Source organism: Daphnia pulex, chromosome 9, assembly GCF_021134715.1.
Source record: "Daphnia pulex isolate KAP4 chromosome 9, ASM2113471v1".
Taxonomy (NCBI): domain Eukaryota; kingdom Metazoa; phylum Arthropoda; class Branchiopoda; order Diplostraca; family Daphniidae; genus Daphnia; species Daphnia pulex.
The window spans coordinates 216,851-236,374 of record NC_060025.1 but is presented as its reverse complement, the minus strand read 5'-3'; the positions used below and the strand labels follow the sequence as shown (position 1 = coordinate 236,374).

At 44.2% G+C, this 19,524-nt stretch overlaps 1 protein-coding gene across 2 annotated transcripts; it reads left to right on the top strand.

The window, feature by feature from the left end:
• Positions 1–250: 250 nt before the first annotated feature.
• Positions 251–19,190, top strand: LOC124201944 (protein O-mannosyl-transferase TMTC1-like). 2 transcript variants are annotated; one of them, XM_046598207.1, is made up of 14 exons: positions 251–721; positions 3,269–3,693; positions 4,823–5,000; positions 6,531–6,604; positions 8,958–9,215; positions 9,645–9,741; positions 9,870–9,973; positions 10,523–10,578; positions 11,428–11,561; positions 13,416–13,525; positions 14,613–14,948; positions 15,520–15,633; positions 17,609–17,797; positions 18,307–19,190. In XM_046598207.1, the coding sequence occupies exons 2-14, from the start codon at positions 3,290–3,292 to the stop codon at positions 18,746–18,748; spliced, it is 2,496 nt and encodes an 831-aa protein (XP_046454163.1). In that variant the 5' UTR covers positions 251–721; positions 3,269–3,289; the 3' UTR covers positions 18,749–19,190. The 2 variants fall into 2 exon arrangements, with proteins under 2 accessions (XP_046454163.1, XP_046454162.1); XM_046598206.1 differs by lacking the exon at positions 251–721 and adding an exon at positions 2,639–2,724.
• Positions 19,191–19,524: the final 334 nt, after the last annotated feature.

The window sequence follows — 19,524 nt, the reverse complement described above, 5'->3', positions numbered from 1 at the left end:
AAGTCTTAGTAGTAAAGTATATCTCATTTCAGCCGCACTTGTGTATTAGACACCTCAATGGTGTCGTCTATAGCGAGCACTGCCGATGCTGCGCCAAGTCCAGCCATCATTCACGCAGCAGAGACAACTTTAGAGCATCACAGCAGACTATAGAGGCGCATGCGTCCGGCAGCATTTTCTATATCACTCTGATTTCCCCGACTGTCGACCCCGTCCAGGCTCTTCACGTGCTCTTGTATCAGCACATACCAGTGCCAGGGAGTCAGAGGGACCGAGAGCATGTGCGTGTCTTGTATAGCAGCAGCAGCAACGACGGGCTGATGATGTGCTGGGCCTATAAAATTGCCAACAGTCCAGGCCAGTCACTTTAGTTGCTAAAGCAGCAGTCAACCGGACGGACGGACCGCGTTTTGTGTGTGTGTGTGTGTGTGTCCAGGCAGTGTGATTCATTTCTCCCGACGGCTGTAGAAAAAGGAGAGAGAAACAGTGTACGTGTTGGGGGGGGTTTGTCTTTCTTCTCTGCTGGCCTGGCAATATTGACACAAACAGTCCGACAGCTTGTGTGTATGTGTCGACAACAAACAAACTTCCAGCGTCTAGCAAAGATACAAGAAATAATAAGGCTGCGCTCTGCTTTTTTACATGAAGATTGGCAGCTGCAGGAGGAGCAGCCGGCTGGCGGATAACAGCCAAAAGGGCCAGCACACACGTTATCCATGACGTAAGTCTAAGCAATCGACTGACTTTTCTCCATCACCCAAACGGCCATCTCGCCATCAGTTCAATTTACATTGAAACATTTTTTAAAGAATTAAACAGATTTGGATGGGCTCATTTTCCCATACAATAAAATCGGGTGAAAAAAGGGCCAGTCCTTTATTTATTTTTGTTGGTAGGATATATTGTTCAAGGTGATTAGTCCCGTCTGCTGCTGCTGGGCCAAAGTGTCTACATAGTCACATGCTGTGTGTTGTCCATGAATCAGGCGCTGTTCAATATCGAAAGCTATGCCCGGCTGGCCGGCTGGCCCTTATTGCTGCTCTTCTCCATCCAGCAAAGTAATGGCTTATATACAGCGCGACTTTTCGAACGAGGCCAGTCCTATAATAATATAGGTCTGTAATTAGTGGCAAATCCTATCCTGATGCCGGCCCAGCCCAGCAGCAACAATAATAAAAGAACAAATATCTAAGGAAACTTTTATTTCTTCTTCCAAATCAAAGTAGAAAAGGAATTAGAGCAGCAGCCGAGCAGCAGCAGAGGCGAGAGATCAAGTCAATCAAGACGATTCACGATTGTATAAGAAATAAAAGAAAAAGAAGATTAAAGATCAAGGTGCTGGCTAATGAAATGGAAGACAGTGGCAACTATAAAACCTTTTATATAGACAATATATATAGAAGAAGAAGACCCTCACGCTGAGAATTGTATTTCACAAAAAGAGAAAATAAGAAAAAGGTCATAAGGACCCATGCAATCAAAACGGCTGAACGACACACTATACTTTAATTTGGCCGGGGTTTCTTCTTTTAATTGTCGCCTTTGGTATTATTCTATTATTATTATTATTATTATTATCTCTTTCACTGGTTTTGATTCGTTTCCGTCTTTCTCTTCCGGCTGAATGTTGTCATATCGTTGATGTGCTGGAGACTTTTCTTCTTCTTTGATTTCCGTTCGGGTTTTCCCCCCTTGATGTTATTGTCGCCTGGGTATTATTATATTCCCCCATGGCCGCCGCTTTTGTGTGTGTCTGCCCATCTGACGATGATGCCAATGGCGCCACCACCACCAGAAGCACAAAAAAGACACACACGCTAATGTTCACTTCTCTTTGACACGCGGCGAAGGCGGTGGCACACAAACGAGTCCAGGGAATTGTGCCGTGGCTCCTAACCGCCACATTTTTATAGATGATCGTGCGCTGAGCTTTTATTTCATTTCCCTCAGACTTATATATTATAGGCCCAGGAATATATACATGGATCTAAAAGTTTTCTGTGTCTCCATCCCGTTCTCCATATTATATAGATCGCAGCTAGGAACTTTTTTCAAACCTGATTAGCGGCCCAGTGTCACAACTATAGCCCCCCTTACCCTATACACCCAAATTGTATTATCTTTATGGGTTCATGTGGGGTGAGTTACACAGCCGAGATATTATCGTGTCGTCGAAAAGGTAGATACTATAGATACACGGATATCGTTGGCCTGGACAACCGCCCCAGCAGCTGTGATGCCCAGGCCTCTTAAATAACAATGTACCGGAGCGTGTAGAACGTCACCGCGTGTCACGCAACGCAAGATCGAGCTCATCCCCCCCCCTCCCTACTCACCCAATACGTGTGTACATGTGATTATATTTTCGTGAGGACATTTTAATACCTTTAGCTACTCCGACTGTTGTGTGTGGACTTACTTCACCAAGTGGCCGAGTCTTTAAACGAATTTTCGGACCCAACAATTTTATTAGCTTGGCTTCTGCATTCTGAAAATTACTTTTTAAAAAAATTAGGGGAATGAACTGTTGATTTACTATTTATTTTATCTGATTGAATTTAGTTGTGTCGATTTTTAATAGTTTCTATTAATCTATCGATTAATAACAAAGCATGGTCGATTAGAATGTCGTCTGCATTTCGTTACAAGTTTCAAAAATGAGACCACTAAGCAGTAAGCTCCTGCAAATAAATCGGAATGATGACATTCTAAATTCAGCTAAAGGTAAAATACAGTTGGAAATGATGAGATAGTAGAATGTAAAAGTATTTTTACAATGGAAAACAATTGCGTTGTTACGAGAAAAAGTGGTGGAAAGGCCCTACATTTTCTATAGTTGAGTTTTTCCTGCTGGAGATGAAAGTAACTTGAAAGCATACCCAGAAAAAGCAAAGTAAGAAACTTTTTGGGGATTTCCAACTCATTCAACATAATTGTAAAACAAACATTTGTTGTCGGTGGGCAAATATCCAATGTTGTTGCTGCAGGGAAACCAGAACTGTAAAAAACAATCGTGTTGGTTTTGTAGAAAACATGGTCGACAGCAAATTTCCATTTCTTTACAGAGCTGTTTCCTGCATAGTTCTTTAATCATTTTAGTTTCAACAATTTGACTTTTCAAATGTGTCGTAATTTTAAACGTTCTGCTTGGAGAAACAGCAATGTGCCAACAGCAGCCTGTATTCCACCGTTTAGATAATTGAATAACTTTTTCACTTGATTGTTTAAGAAAATCAAGCTGCAACTTTTATATTTGTTTATTTTGCAGATTGTGGACCATGAAAAAGTGATGGGTGCCGAGAAGAGGACGAGTCGTCCGTGCTGCTGGGGCGCCGGGATCGAGTGTGAATCAATGAAGTTTCTCAAACAACAACAACAGCGAGTGGGTTGTTGCTGTTGGAAAAGTGGCAAACCCAGTGCTGCTGCCGAACGTCCAGCAATCTTGAACCAAGTGACAGCATTGAGCGAATGGCTGCCGTGTCTGATTCCGCCGGCCCTGGCCGTGGGTGTCTACACCAACTCGTTGGGTGGCGATTTCGTCCACGACGACCTCAGTGCCATCACCGGCAACCGAGACATCACCGACCCGACGGCCGGCACCTGGGATTTCCTCTACAACGATTTCTGGGGCACTTCACTGCTCGACCCGGCCAGTCATAAATCATATCGGCCGCTCACCATTCTCACTTTCAAGTAAGCCTATCATACACTCGGCGTTTGTTTTCTTTAAAAATATTTATGGCTTCCCTTTTACTTTGAAAAGGCCCAATTTTTTGGGTGTTTACACTGAGCCTTTTTTTCTTGGGGTTGATCTTTGACAGCGTCAGTTTGGGGACGGCCATTCATCACTCGAGATGGACTCATTTACGATAGTGTAGAGCTCTGAGGTTTATACAAGAACACTGGCAGTCAACAGTAAACCCTATTGTGTAAGGAGAGTATGACTGGGAATTATTAGCTGCTGGATGGCCGCGGGTTTGCGTTTATAATTCGTGATGGACAAAAGACATGGGTGATCAATGCCGTGTGGACATGGGGGGTGATGAAATATAACAAGAGCAAAGCCAAAAGGAGGACATGAGAATAACAGAAAGAGATGGAAAAGAACCGGAATAATACAATAAAGAGAAGAGCTAGCTCCTGGGCGATCAGCCGAGACTGGATGAGAATGAAAAAGGAATGTCGACCCCTTCGAGTATTATATAGAGCAGCAGTTCCGTTTCCTTGCTGGCAATGCTCTCAAAGAGTATATATTGACGTCTTTGTCTACGTGCTGCACCACCATAATATATCTTTGTGCTGGGCATATATACGTGGATGTATCCTTCTTCTTTCTACCACCACGGCCATTATCGGATCTCTGCGATTCTCACATGGTCCGCTCTATCACTGTTGATGTCTCTTTCTCCTTCATTCCTGCCACTATTCATCTCTCTATATCCTGCTGCTGCTGTTGCAAAGTAAAGTCGATCCTGCAGGAAACTAGAACTAGAAGCCAAGAATCCGGGCGAGCAGAAAGGCCGCTCGATAAAAGAAGTGCACACTTGGAGTGGATCGCAAGTCGAAACAAGCCTTCCTACAACCATTATGTATACACACACACACACGCACTTTACCTTGTTTGACTCTCTATAGCACCAGCAATCGCCGAGTATATAAAAGGGGGTTGTAATGTACAGAAAATGGCCAAGATCCATCAGCTTGGCATTCGTTTGTATTTTTAAAATCGTGTCTGGATGTATCAGCTGGGCTTTTTGGGTTGTTGTTGGTTTGACGTGTGTATGCGGTGACTTATTTATATTTTTACTCTGTATTATTATAGGTGGAACTACGCCTTGAGCGGACTCAACCCTTGGAGCTATCACGCGGTCAACGTGATGCTCCACGCCGCGGTCAGCGCCCTGTTTGCGTGGCTCTGTCGCAACTGCCTCGGCCTCTCCAAGTTGTCGTCGCTATTGACCGCCTCCCTCTTCGCCATCCATCCCATTCACACGGAAGCGGTAACAACTCGCCATTTTCCATACTGCATAGTCTATAAGATTCCAATACTTTTGGCGTGCGCCGATATATTTTTGGGTTGGGTGCGAGTCTCGTCTAATGGACTTAACGGCATCCAAAGTCGCAAATCAATTTGCTTGAAACTTTTTCTCAACCCGTCAACAAGATTATTAGATTCCTCCTCAAACGGTGAGACTCGTGTGTAGGCTTAGCACTTTAAACGAATCCAACAATTGAAATGACTTGAGGGGTTTCCAGTGGTGGCACTTTCAATACTACTATACTCTTGATTGTCTGAAAAAGAGCCTTTTGAGACAAAAGGGGATAGTAGTAGAGAGATAAAGTGTTATCGTCGTCGGAGAATGGCAACTCGAATCAATGCGCAGTCCTCCCCTTTCAATTAAAAAACAAATGCGCCCGGATGGTAAAAGAAAATGAAATCTGAAAATAGCAACTAGCCGGGTTTTTGTTTTCCAGGGACACTAGGATAAAAGAAATAGCTCGCACATGCGGGCCTCAATGTGTGTCAAGACAAGCTGCTGACGTTTTCCATTTCTTCCGGATGAACTCGTCATTGAACTTTTCTCTCTGCGTAGATATTTTTTTTTCCCTTTTCCCATCTGCTAAAAGAAGACGACTGGGAGGGAAATAATCAAAAAAGAGTCAAAAACAAATAACAGCAGCGAATCTAGACGAGAGGAAATGCAAACAATGTCGAGATTCCCGTTCAGGTTTTTTGATTTTCTTTCGCCAGGCTACAGTCACGAATTCCGGATCAGCTTTTTAGATTCTCGATAGATTTTCTCTCAAGATGACGGAATACAAGTTGTGTGTATTTGACTGGATATATATATATAGCCCCTGGGCCAGCAGCAGCAGTCGCAACTATTAAATCAGTCGCGTCCGCTGAACTGTTGTTGTTGTTGCAGCAGCTTCCGGCCCGGATCTTCGGCATCAGGCAAATACATATATAGTATACTCCAGAGTCGCTGACGCATGCATATACCCCCCTCCAACAGTATTGATTCAACCTGATAGGGATTGCGACTGGTTTGCGTCATCCAAAACAAACGAGTGGAAAGGGGGAAATGTCGTTTTTAAACATCAAAAATACCGAAATTGCGCAAAAGAAATGGAATTCGAGTAAACTGGAACAACAAAAATGATGAAAAGAAGAAAAAAGAAATGAGATTATTCAGATTTATTTTCCCCCTCCTTTTGGGTGCTGTGCTGCAACATCTGAACGCCAACAGCTGCGATACACGAAACTCTGATGCAGACAAAAGAATTCATCTAGTCGTCGTCGTCGTCGGATCTCTTCATCTTTTTTTTTATTTGCAACATATTGACATGACAGCTATTGAATTGCCCGCGCGCTGCGATTGTTTGATTTCCCCGACAATTCAATAGATATAGACTCGGAATAACTTGTGTGTGTTGTTCGAAATTGCTTTTGTTGTTTTGGTTTTCCTTTCTATTTTATCTTATATTTATATTTTCAATTTGTTTTGTTGTACATTTTTGCTATTCAGGTTTCGGGTATCGTGGGCAGAGCCGACATCCTCACGACCTTGTTTTTCCTCTTGTCATTCATCAGTCACGACAGGTAAGAATGCACCTTTCATCAGTCCCATTAGAGTTTAATGGCAAGAGAAAACTTGTAGTAGGTCTGTAATATCCGCGACATGGTTACGTTACTAGGCTTCAGACTGTCGTTATTATGACTCTAAGAGGAATGATATAGCGGGAATGAAGCGCGGCAACCGGCTTCTGCTCGTTAATATTTCACTGGAAATGTTTGCCTACCACACGCGCTAATATGACTCGTCCCAAACAGTTTTCCCCTTAAAGTTGGGCCCATTATTATTCCGCGCCCGCCAAACTTCTCAACTTTCAAAATGTTATTCCTTCGCCTCTTTTTTCTTTTGAAAAAATTGAAAAGAAGAAAAGAATTAAGTAGAAAACGCAAAAAGAAGATGAACGACGTCGTAGTAGTAGTCGCTGCTGCTGCTGTTACCCGGGCCTCTTAAATCAGCACCACCGAGTCCCATCTGCTGTGGCCAAAGTCTCTTATCCGATTCCTGGAACTTACGATTTTTTCCCAGGCTAAAAAAAGAAAAGAAAAGTCGTATGTGTATTGAGAGTGCGGAAGCTGAGACTACATAGAAACGCGGGAGGGGGGTTTGGCGTGGGCTGATGGTAAAAACTTGGGGCCAACTTCAATGAATAAGGGTCAGAATGTCAAGTGAATGGCTTGGGGGGAAGGACTTTGGCAAGTTGGGTGTACGATACATATATACCGTTAGATTCTATCTGAAGCTATTATCCAAGGGACTATATAGAGGATAAATAGGATAGGACTATTATAAGCTCCATTCAAGCGTTTAACTTTAAACAACAACAACAAAGACTTGACTATTTCGACCACCTTTTCTTGACATATTCAAAGCTTTTTCCCCAAGGCCGTACCGACAAAGATAGGCAAAACACCAATCAGTTGGCAATCCATTTCGGCGGCTGCTGCAGATGGTTCGGTCAGGATAATCAAGCCCAACACAATAGTCGGCACGTAAGTCTATTCCGGTATATATTCCTCCTGGCCGGCGTCAATCGGCAAGTAATTTCCAGACAGTCTAAAAAGTCTGCTGGTGCGAGTCTATCTATGGGACAAATATGGTGGAAAAGCAATTAAGAGCAGAGACAACTTTCAGCACACGTAACAACATCGGCGCTATTTACACAAATGGCAAAAGTGTTTCCGCCTGATCAATGTAATAAGCGGCCAGCACTAGTCTCTATACTTATACAGCAGCTATAGCGCAAGTTTCGCCGGTATTATAATGGGAAAAGTTCTATCGGGTCTATGCACATTGTTGCTAGTCTTTGGTTGTCGTTCAATCCATTGGAAATGAATAGATTGGATTGCATTTGTGGTGTAGTCGGGCAAATATTTAACGAGAAATCACGGACGCGGATGCAGCAGAATTATTATTGACGAGTGAACAGCATAGTCGACGAGTCATTGAGAGATTAGGAATGAATGACTGTGATGGGAATGCATAATAAAGAAGGGGGGATATTTCTTGTAATGGATTTCGTTCTTTTTCTCTTGCGGATTTTCACATTTTCTGGCTCCTTACTCAACTCTTACCGCACATCAAAAGCCCAACACACAGTACACAAATAGATGTGAGGTTTAATTTTTAAAATGAACCGGCAGGCTTCTCTAGCACAGGTCAACTCGTTGAGAATTGAAGAGAAAATGTCAATCAACTGGTCCGTTCTGTTGCTGGGCTGCCCTTATAATAGAATTGTATTAAAATATGAATTGAGCGCGCTCTGATAAACCCTAATTCTATACATCCAAGAGTTTATCCATATAAAACCTGCAATGCTGTTGTGACTTATTCAAAATGTTGTCACAACGGCCACCGACGTTTTATTATTAGCTTTTGTGCTGTAGACCTGCGAAATATGTTCTGGCTATATCCACCAACTGTTGGTATACTTGATTTCCCTCGGCTTCTCCCTTTGAATGATTCAAAGGGCAGCCGACCGAAACCCACGCCATTTGCCTATCAATGGCCACACAATTGCTGCTGTGCATTAGTAGTACACACAAGAGCTTAGAGATACATATACAACCAACAATGCTTTACCTTTTCTTGCTGCTGGCCACTGAATGATTAACATTGTATCGGCTGCCGAGTGGATAGAGACTGGATATCCCAGCTACTACTACTACTACGCATATTTGCATACAACCGCAGTTACGGGGTACATGGGAAACCGGTTGTCATGGCGTCTCCTATACTCTACAAAACAGACTTGTTATTCAGTCCGACGACAACGACCAACTTGATACGTTACACAAGTGAAACTTTGACAACTCGAAAAAAGATCCCTCGTACATGTAGTCGACCAATGGTAACGATCCTTTTCTTTTAAATTTTTTACAGGGCCACAACGATGGATTATTCACGGCCGAGCGGATTACCTCGTCGCCTGCATTCCGGCACTAGTAGTACCTGCGTCAGCGCTGTCGTGCTGAGGGTGGCCAGTTTGCTGTCTGCCCTGCTGGCCCTGGCCGCCAAAGAGAACGGCATCGCTGCTCTACCCATCGCCATCAGCTGGGACATGATTCGACTCCATCAGCAATCGACGTGGCATCACGACGACAGGAGCGGGAGGACTCGATCCAAAACTTCCAGCAGCAAGTAATATGTCCGTCATTGTTCTAGATGCATGCAACGTTTAGATATGCAGCCGACATCCTCGTTTGGTTCAGCCCATCAATGTGATTACAGTATTATTACGCGTTGGATAAGTCGAGCCAATTTTTAAGCCAACCGTTTTTAAATAATCAATGGGTTCGACAACTTTTAGAGTGCCGCTATATAGACACACACGATAGATGTGGGAATTTCAAGTTTAGCAGTACACCTCGCCTGTACGTATTTAAATAAATTGGGTGGTTGATTCTCTGAATGAATAAGAAATGAGCATCGATTTGGAGAAAACTTTTTATTTTGGGGCTTTGAATATTTGAATCGACCGCACTTATTAAAACTGACCCGGAAGGCTGGATTATATATATTTGGATGCATCTATTATAAACCCTCGCATTGTGTGTATTGTATATATAGACTGACTGGAAAACCTAGGAGTGGTTGCGGCCGATCCTGCTGGCAGTGGCTGAGGGTCGCATCCAGGAGCTGGCCTATCCTTTTACCCGTCGCCACGGTACAGAATAAGAAATGATTTTCTTTTCTCTATATCGATTCGCCTTGAAAGGCATCCAAGCAACTGTGATGCAGCAAAGTATTGAATTTTTATTATTTTGACGTTTCTCCATATCATGAAAAATATAGACGGTGGTGCTGCTAGGAGCCAGGATCGCTCTGCAACAGGGCCAGCTCCCACTCTTTTCCGAGCAAGACAATCCAGCCGCGTTCGCATCCAGCCGCAAAGCCAGGTATACATACATACATACTATCTCTATTCTATACGTATGCAGATGCCTGAGAGAGACGCATTATATGATTACAGCAGCAGCAGCATAAAAAGCGACTCTGGTTCAGTGTCATTCGCGATACGAGTTCACTCTCTCGTCTTTTATATATAGACTCGGCCCTGCTGGTATATAGGATTGAATGTATATAAGCCCGTGATGTGTGCGGTGTACAACTCACATGATTCAAAGGCACACAGATTAAGAGCTAAGAGTATATGTACATGTATGCCCCACGTACGCCAAGGATAACGAGATGTAATCAAAACGAAATAAAGCCAGCCTCTTTTATATCGTCATAGGCCGGGCTTATTGTGGTGTTATTATAGTTTCCTGGGTATATACCTGTACAGTACCGGTACATTGCAACTGGAGGAATATGGGAAGTGATTGCGTCCCCCATATGATCCGATAGAGTGTAATGGACATTGCATGTTGGCTCGAGTCTTTTTAGATTAGACTTTATACGAGGTCGTTCTTATTCGTTTGCCTATTTTTCTTTCTATTCGCCAGGATACTCACCTTGCTCTATCTGCCAGCCTTCAACATGGGACTCTTACTCGCCCCAGGTGAGTGCTTCTTTAATACTGGTTTTCTATAACTCTACTCTACTCGAGTTTGACGTCAGATGTTGAAACTGACCTTTAACAAATTCTTGCGTTGCCCCTTGAAAGTCAAGAGGGTCCTGTAGTGTCTTGTGTGGGTTTCGTGCAATTTTTGTCTAACTTGTTGAGAGACGAATTATTCCGGCGTGAATGCGGACGAGAGATCCGCTATTTTTTAAAAGTAGCGATCTACTATCGATTTCTTAAGAAAGTGCCTTCGTCTGCTGCAGTTTCTTAGTTTTGTTTTGAAAAACGACATTCGGAATTCAGCTGAATGAAAAATTTGAGATGATGAAATGTATTGGCAAAGTTAATCTGGAAAGTAATCAATTTAATTTGTGAAATCACATCAACAAACTTGGTTAAAAAGAAAATTGTGCCTAAATTGATTTTAGAAATCAAAGTTTAAAACAATGAAACTCGATTGAATAGGTTGTGAAACAAACTTTGTCAGCAAATTGTTGCAAATCAGCAGGAAAATGACAAGTTTATGTGGGAAACAATAATCGTTTGATATTAGAAAACGTCATAAACAACTATTTGTTTCTCACTATGTTTTCTTGTTGCAGTATTAATTGTCGTATATTGTCAACAGTTTGATATTGAAAATGTATCACAATTTGTCATTTTAAATCTTCTTGGGAGTGCCACTAGTCAAATGTTATCGCAGACCAAACTGGTTAAAAATTTAATGTAAAAGTAAAAACATGAAATATGATTGACATAACTAACCCAAACTTTCTTTTATTTCTCTTTTTCTATGTAATAACGCTGAAATAAAAAAACACCACCACATGGTCTGCTGCCGGGCAGTGTTGCTGAGTTACGACTGGCAGAACGGCTCAATTCCATTAGTGGAGGATTGGCGCGACTGGCGTAATGTGGCAACGCTCGTCTTCTACACGTCACTGGCCGCCGCTCTCGTCTATTCGTGGATCAACCGCAAAGTGAGTCTCTTGCAAAAACACTTATTTAGTGCTTGCTCCATTTGCTAGAAAACCAGCACATTATGCTTCCATCTCTCTCTCGTCACCCTTTGACTTTTTCTGGCCCTGGCCAGCTGGCCGTTATAGACGTCGTCCGTTTCATAACGTTCTCGGCAGGCGAGCACTCATCGTCGAATCGTGCGCTAGTCTGACATCAGCAGCAGCAGGAGCCGAAATAAGACAAGGCGCTTGATGGCCCTCTGAGAGTAGCACTTCTTGTCTTATTTCTCCATCGCCTTATATTCACTCGTGTCTCGCTCGCTCCTCATTTCTTCTAGTCCCGTTTTTTTCTTTTCTCCTATAACAGCAGCAGGAGCTCTTTGCAGCAAAGCTCTTTTCAGTCGCTGGCTGGGCTGGCAGAACCGTCCAAAGCGATTCTGTCGCTCCAGTAGCGTCTCAGCCGGGCTGGGGCTTAAAGTCGGCCCGGCGTATCTAAGCTCAGATAGAACCCTTGTCTTCCCTTTTTCGCTGCTGCTGTTGGGGAGTTAAGAGTTTAGAGAGACTGGCTGCTGCTGCATAATATGCACAAGAGGCTCCAAGTCTTAAAGAGAGAGAAAAAAGTCTGGCAACTTTAATCGCATCGGGGCTGCTGCTGCCCGGCTGCCCGGCTTCCCTTTACGTTGGATGGCGGAAAGGCGCGCATCAAGAGGATTGGCCAAAATCGAGAAGCGACAAACTCACGAAAAAAGGCCAAAAAATAATCTTGTGAGAGACGTGCGTGCTGCCTGACCTTCTGTCACAATTGTTTCGCTTTTCTTTCGAAGGATAATTCGACCTGAGTTTTCTTCTTCCTATTAGCAGCTGGGCCGTAAGATATTCTCTGCATCTCCAGACTCGAATGCCAAAAGTTGTCTGCATGCACTGCAAAACTCGCTGAGTCTGTAGTGTAGAGAGAAAGAGACGTGAAATAATCAAAAGGAATACAAAAGAGGCTGGAAAATAAAAAAGGGAAAATCAAATTGAAAATCCCACGTCTCTGCACTGCACTGCATTGCCAAGTTTGTGCCCATGTACCACCACCCACACACGTTGATGTGCCCACGCCCTTTTTGAGCCCGAAACGCCGTTGCCAGCAGAGAGTGTTGAAATGAGAAATGTCAACAAGAGTTTGCCATGTGTACTTTTTTCCTATATAGTTTTGCTGCTGCCTAATTCCCGGGTGATTCAATCTTCATCTACTTTTGCATTTGGCAGAGTCAGCAGACTCTCTAATAACGCCGCAACGTGTGTCTATAAACAATGTTGCTGCAAACGGGCTCCTATATTTTCAGCTCTCGTCTGCGTCGTTTGTTTATTTGATCGTGACGGAATGGGAAGAAAAAATCCCGAGTTTCCTTGTCTACTCTATATACGCTTAACTTTCTCTTTTGATGTTTGATAACCTTTTGAGAAAAAGGGGTTGAAAAATCAATCGAAAAAAGAAAAAACAGTTGGCGCTATAGCCCCCTGATATCCGCTTTGTTTGCTTCGCCAATCAAGTCGGTGCAAAAACATCAAAACAAAAAGGTTCACGGAAGACGGTGGGGTCAGTCAACCGTGAAAAAGGGTTCGCCAGCCCAGCCATTTGAAATCCCCAGAAAAGAAACAAAAACAAACAGCCAATTCAAACATTTTTGATTGATGGCGGAGATTTCGATTCGTTTGTCCTATTATTATTATTATTGCTCCGGTTGTTATATTCGAGTCCTTTTCTTTTCATTTGCCAAGGGATGACGTGACAACCCCATCCCATTTAATAAAAGATGACATTTTACAGCAGTTTTTTAGACTTGGATTAAATTTAATGAAATTGTTGTTGTCGTCTGATTTGTGCAGAAGGTGATTTTGTGGAGCGCGGCCGTGATGGTGTTGCCCATGTTACCCGCTTCCAACTTGTTTTATCCGTGCGGATTCGTCGTTGCCGAGCGTCTTCTCTACCTCCCGAGGTAAGTCTCTTATCTCCACATATCATTAATGGCTATGACGTCATCGCTATAAACTATACTATGTCTATACTGGGGGGAAAATCAATTTCCCTGATTGGCGGCAAGATCTTTGGCAGTCGCAGACGCCGCGCGTCCTTTTCATCATTTCCGACTCTTTTTATCTCCATTTCCGTCGAAATCTTGATGTGGCTGTAGGCTCGTCGTGATTGCTCACTCTCCCGTTCGTTCGTTTTTCTCTTTCAAATGTCCACGTCGGTAGAAAATGAAGGCCGACAAAAGGCAAACGGGAAAAGAACAAAGGGAAACAAATGAAGAAACTGTTCAAAAAACGAGTTTGAGACTCGACGTGTAGTAGAGGGGGGATCGTCATCAGCCGGATGACGGTACTACTATAGTTGCTGGATTACATGTATACATGTCGGACGCCAGTTGGAGAGCATCGCTGGATGCTTTGACGGTCTAACGATGGTTCAAATTAAGCCCGTCCCTCCCGCTCCCTCCCTTTTTCTCCGTCCGACGGCCGTTGCAATAGACACACACGCGCCTGTAATTGCCGAAACAACGGGGGTCTACACTACGCAATTACGTCTAATGGCACGTGTACAGCAATAGCAGCATTTGCCGTGTGTGTGTCTTGTATACTTCAACATATAATCCCCCCCTTCGCTTTTTTCTTTTTCCTTCCGGGCGGATGGTGGGCAGGGTTATATGGGACGACGAGTCTTGATGAATAGAACGTGTATGTACAGTTGTTGTTTTGGCTTGTATGATTATTGTTTCTTGTCGACTTGGATGTCTGGCTGGTAAACGACAAGAAATCGATGCGACTATCAAGAAATGAGACGACAATAAATAACCAAGCCCGTTCTATGTGTGTGTGTACCAAAAGCGGATGTGATTGTATAAAAAGAAGAAGAAAATGGCCCAGACGGAAGCTGATCCAGACGGTCTAATATCTCCAAGAAAGACTGGGGGGGATTCGATAAATAAATATAACTTGTGCTGTGCGTTGTTGGCAATGTAAAAGATGTAGACAACTGATACTGTGATGACATTTACTTTTATTTCTCTTTTGTATTTTCAAAAGTCTGGGTTATTGCGTGATCGTGGCTCTCGGTTTGCGGATCGTCTTCCGCTCGACACGATCCTGGGCCGGCCGCCGGCTGCTGTGCCATCAAGGAGCGACGACTGGATCCTACGGCTCCTCATTACGTCGCCGTCGCTCATCGTCGTCATCTTCTTCCTCTTCTTATTTGACGTCATCGTCTTCCGGCTGCTGGTGGATGATGCCAGCGGGTCGTGGTGCTGGAATGTTGGTGGTCCATTGCCTTTTCTTAGTCGGCGCCGTCCTACTGGCCGTCACCTTTGCCACGAAAACTTGGACCCGCAACTTGGACTGGGCCGACCGGCGGACACTTTTCGAGCAAGTTCTTTTGATTCAATCGTCTAGTTTGTTTAGCGTCTCCAACAAACTCTTGATTGCGTCTACACAGAGTGTCGCCAAAATTCCCGGCCGTTTCTCACCAGTCAAAGGCGGAAATGACTCGATCCATTTGCTTGATTTCTCTCTCTTCTCTTTTTGCTTGTACATTATTTGGACATGTAGAGACCCAGGCTGGCACTCGGTGGAATATGCCGAGTCGTGAATTGCCGATGGCACGTGCCGGGCATACCAGCAGACCTATAGTCCATTGGATTGGCGCCCTCGACATTCTTTTTTGCCCTTTGACGCCCTTTTCATTCTGATTTTTCTCCTTTTGTATTCATCACATTGTGCGTGTAGTACCTCAGCTCTTTGGCGTCTCGATTTTATTTTGTTTTCTGTTTCTATTTTTAAACGGGCCTTTCAAAATGTGCCGAAACGCCACACACACACTGGATGAATGCGATATCGATTGCAAGTCCGGATCGATATCGCATTTTTCATATTTTTCTTTCATCCGGGCAATAATAATTCTTACACGATTCTTTTTCTTTCTCTATTTGCCCAGCAGGTCTGGATTGCGGACGCTCCCCAACAACGCCAAGATGCACTACAATTACGCCAACGTTCAGAAAGATGACGGCCGCTGGGAAACGGCCATCGATCATTACCGGACAGCCATCGAGTAAGTTTCCCCACCCCAGCTCCATTTTTATTTTCTTTAGACAAACAAACAAAAGCAACAAACATCCTGGGGTAGTAGTAGTAGTAGACACACAAAGGAGAGAGATGTTGTTGGTTGTTGTTTGATATCTTTTGCATGATTTATGTACGCGTCGTATATTATTAGAAAGGGAAGGAAAGGGGGACCCTATAGGCCGTTTGGGATGCCGTCTCCTATACAGTCGGCCATTTAGAAAAGACACACAGAGAGAGACATGCTATCGCATTACGGGCAATGCAGAGAATAAAACACAAACAAGTTTTACGAGAGAGTAAAGACAAAACTGTCGAGTCTGCCGGCCGGCCGGAGAGACAAATGTTGGAAAAGAGACTCGACAGAGTCTAGCAGAGAGAAGGAGAGTTGAACAAAGTTTCTTCTTCTTCTTCTTCCAGGCCGTCTATAATTGCTTTCAAGTGTCTAGCCAGTCTCGCACATTTCCTTCTCCCAGCATACCCAACAAAAAACGGGCGTAGGAAGAAGAATGACGGGCAAACTGTTGACATGTTCTCTACGAGAGCCCGGCCATCTTTTCTTTGGATTCCTGGAAAAAAACAATTGCCGAGAGTCGAATCTGAAATCTCGGCGCTCTTTTCTGAAATAAAATGCAGAGCAGCTACAAAGTCAATGGCTGAAATTGGAGGCGAAATTGAGTCATGTGAATGCTTGTCTCAATGCGAAAAAGGCCCGTCAGCCTCGAATGGCTCGAATGGCCTTTTACCCCACCAGCGCAGCAATGTGTATGGCTGGCCAAATGCAAATGAAAAGTCGATATTGGAGAGTATTGGTTATTTTCATTTCCATTTTGAAAATAGTTTCTTTGGCTGCTGCCACTGTCGGTCTGTTCTCCTACAGCCAAAGTTTTACAGGCAGCAGCAGCAGCAGTTCCCCGACACAAAACTTTTGGACTCCACGGGGCTTACTGGCATACTGTCGATATATCTATGGGCCGGCCCAACTTGTATTACATCTGCACTGTACTGTACAAGAGTCTATATAGAAGAGATAATGTGTAAGACTGCAGCCAGCACTGAAGAGACTTGACGAGTCGCGTCATTATGCAAAACTAGGAAATTATTCATGTGCAGCAGCATTCAAAGTCGAGAGATCTTCCTTCTTCCCAAGCAGCTCACCAATTTGGTGTGTGCGTTGTTCCCCCAGCTGTACGTTGCGCTCTTCTTTTTTTCCACGTTCTCCATTTCAATATTCTTTGTGTGTCTCTTTCTCTCTCTCTGTGTGGATATCGTCGACTTTTTCTTCTTTAACCTATTCCGTTTCTCCTCCCTTTCTACATCCGCCTCTATACTTCTCCAGCGCACTTTAGAGACCGGGCCCCCTTTTGCTACCGGGCAAATGTTCTGGCTGCAGGCCACAACTGTACATGGCCAACAAATGCACATCAGTCGTCCAAGGAAAAAAAGAAAGAGAAAAAATCTATACCGCAGGCTTGCAGGCAGCATTTGAAAAGGAGAAACAAGTTTTCTCTGATGCCCCATACAACGATGATTGAGAGTAGTAAACATTTTGGCTGGGCCCAGCTGCACTCTACACACGCGTCTTGTTCCTTATATATTTGACACCCCCTCACCATCATTCGGTTGAATCAGATTATCGACACCAATGCCCATTGTGTACATGTAGGACAGCAGAGGCTGGTTGGCCGGATGCGCCCGATGCATAGCCAAACACACACTATAGAGCTACATATAAGCTCCGCCAAACAAAACAAAACAGCGACTGAACTGTATAATACGGCAGTCGTGTCAACCTCTAAATCCTTGCGAATTTGTTGTTTATTGAATTGTATCACGAAAACTGGTTCGCCAAATAAATTGAAACTTGTATACAGCCGGAATAGGATGATGCAATGTGCGTTCATTTTAGTCACGGCACATTTTAGTGACGACTAACAATTGATTTGTTTTGTTTTGTTTTGCAGATTGTGGCCCAACTACGCCAGCGCTCTCAACAATTTGGGGACCGTTTTGCTGGCCAGGGCTGACGACCTGGACGACAGCGATGGACGCAAAGAGTTGGCCGTCAGAGAGGCCGAGCTGCGCTTCCACGACGCCATTCGTTCGCATCCGCATCACGCTCACGCCCACTACAATCTCGCCGTTCTCTATCTGTAAGTTATTCCACGCTGGAAAAAGTAATCAAAATAAGAAAAATTGTTACCGCCCATCTGAATCAAGTGGACCTTTCATTTATAGAGAGACCCACTTTCACGTAGGCGTCGTTCATTAGAGTTGCACAAGATGAAGGGTTTTCTACATGTAATTAGTATTCATATTATAGGACGAGCTAATAGTCGAAATGATACCAGGAAAATATTTCAATTGATTTTACATATGCTAATATAGTACATGTGTACAAAAAGACGTTGGCGGGTGGTCGACTGATGCCTGTCCAGCAATTTGGCCGCGGGCTGACGGATTAGGAATGTAGTAATTAACCGAGATGGTGTATTTAAGCTATGCCATGTTCATTTTGGAATTAGTCAGACGATGACAGATTGACACGGTGGTGGTAGAAGGGGGAATGTGTTTTTACGAGTGAGGTTGCAGCGTGATTGACGTAGCTAATGTTTCTTTATTAACTCTTTCTCTCTCTGTTGGCTGGGATGATGACGGACAGGCAACGGAACGAGACGGAACAGGCGCTCCATCTGCTGGGCCGGGTGTTGGCCCTCAATTCGCACCATCGGGAGGCCTTGAATTTGATGCATTGGCTCCAAGCGCAGACTAAGAAGAAGAGCGACGAGGTGGTGGCGGCAGCAGTCGACGGCCTGGCTAATCATGGCCGGCCTTTTCCCAGCATCAACCATTATCGGAATAGTGCTGTTGCAGAGAGCAGCAGCAGCAGTGCAGCGATTGGATCGTTACCATCAGCAGCAGTTCATCATCCGCCAACGACTGCTGCCAGCCCAGCAGCACTGCCGCCTTCGGCCGCCGGCCACTGGATCACGGCCAATCGATTGCAGCCGACGCAGCGGGAGGAGTCTCGCCAGCAGCAGCAGCACCGGAGTGGCACCACCTCCTCCTCCAACTACCGTTGGAACAAAACGGCCAAAAACTGACAAAAACCAAAATTCCCTCCCGAATTTGATGATATCGGAGACGATTGAGGATTTTTATTGCCAATTCCTCATCAACTCAAACCACCTCACACATAATAAACTCGAATGAATGTTTGGCTGGCCTGGCCTGTGACCAGGTTGTGTGTACATGTACATACTGAATGAGAATCATTATTGATTGAGCCCGTCTAGAATCGTGTCGCACGTGCAAGTGTCGAACGGTCACCCGTCAATAATGAAACGAATCGTGACTGGGCCAGTGTGAAGAATATAGAGGACGATATGAATACCCAGTAATTAAACTCAAAGTGTACTGCTGCTCTGTGTACATTGTCTACATGAATAAGATAACTTTGCTACTCAAAAGAAATAATCAACACAATTATCCTATAGCGCAATATTTATTCGGAGCTAATGAAATACAAATGTTGTCGCTTCTATACCCAACAAAAAGGGTCCATCTCTCTTGTGAGTGTCGTCGTCGGGAATCGGCTGCTATTTCTCCCCCCTACAAGACGATATATCGATCGATCCACTGGCTATATAACACATCTATTCCGTTGGTATCCGATTATAAGAGCCGTACGTGGACGTGTGTGCGTACTACACCCTGGTCGCATCATGAATGATCAGCCAGAAGTAGTATCTCGCGAGGGTGTGTATGGATGTGTGCTATGCTCACGAGGACGTGTAATCACGTTAGACGCGGTCCAGGGGATCTTGTTTCGCTTTCGTAACACACACGCACATGAAATACATCCGTTTAGCTACGGAAC

What these genes read in the sequence shown, in the direction of transcription:
- LOC124201944 (XM_046598207.1), top strand. Translation starts at nt 3,290, where the DNA reads ATGGGTGCCGAGAAGAGGACGAGTCGTCCGTGCTGCTGGGGCGCCGGG. An exon ending in GGGACTCTTACTCGCCCCAG is followed by an intron (nt 10,579 to 11,427) that starts GTGAGTGCTTCT and finishes GCTGCCGGGCAG; the next exon opens with TGTTGCTGAGTTACGACTGG. An exon ending in AATCTCGCCGTTCTCTATCT is followed by an intron (nt 17,798 to 18,306) that starts GTAAGTTATTCC and finishes GATGACGGACAG; the next exon opens with GCAACGGAACGAGACGGAAC.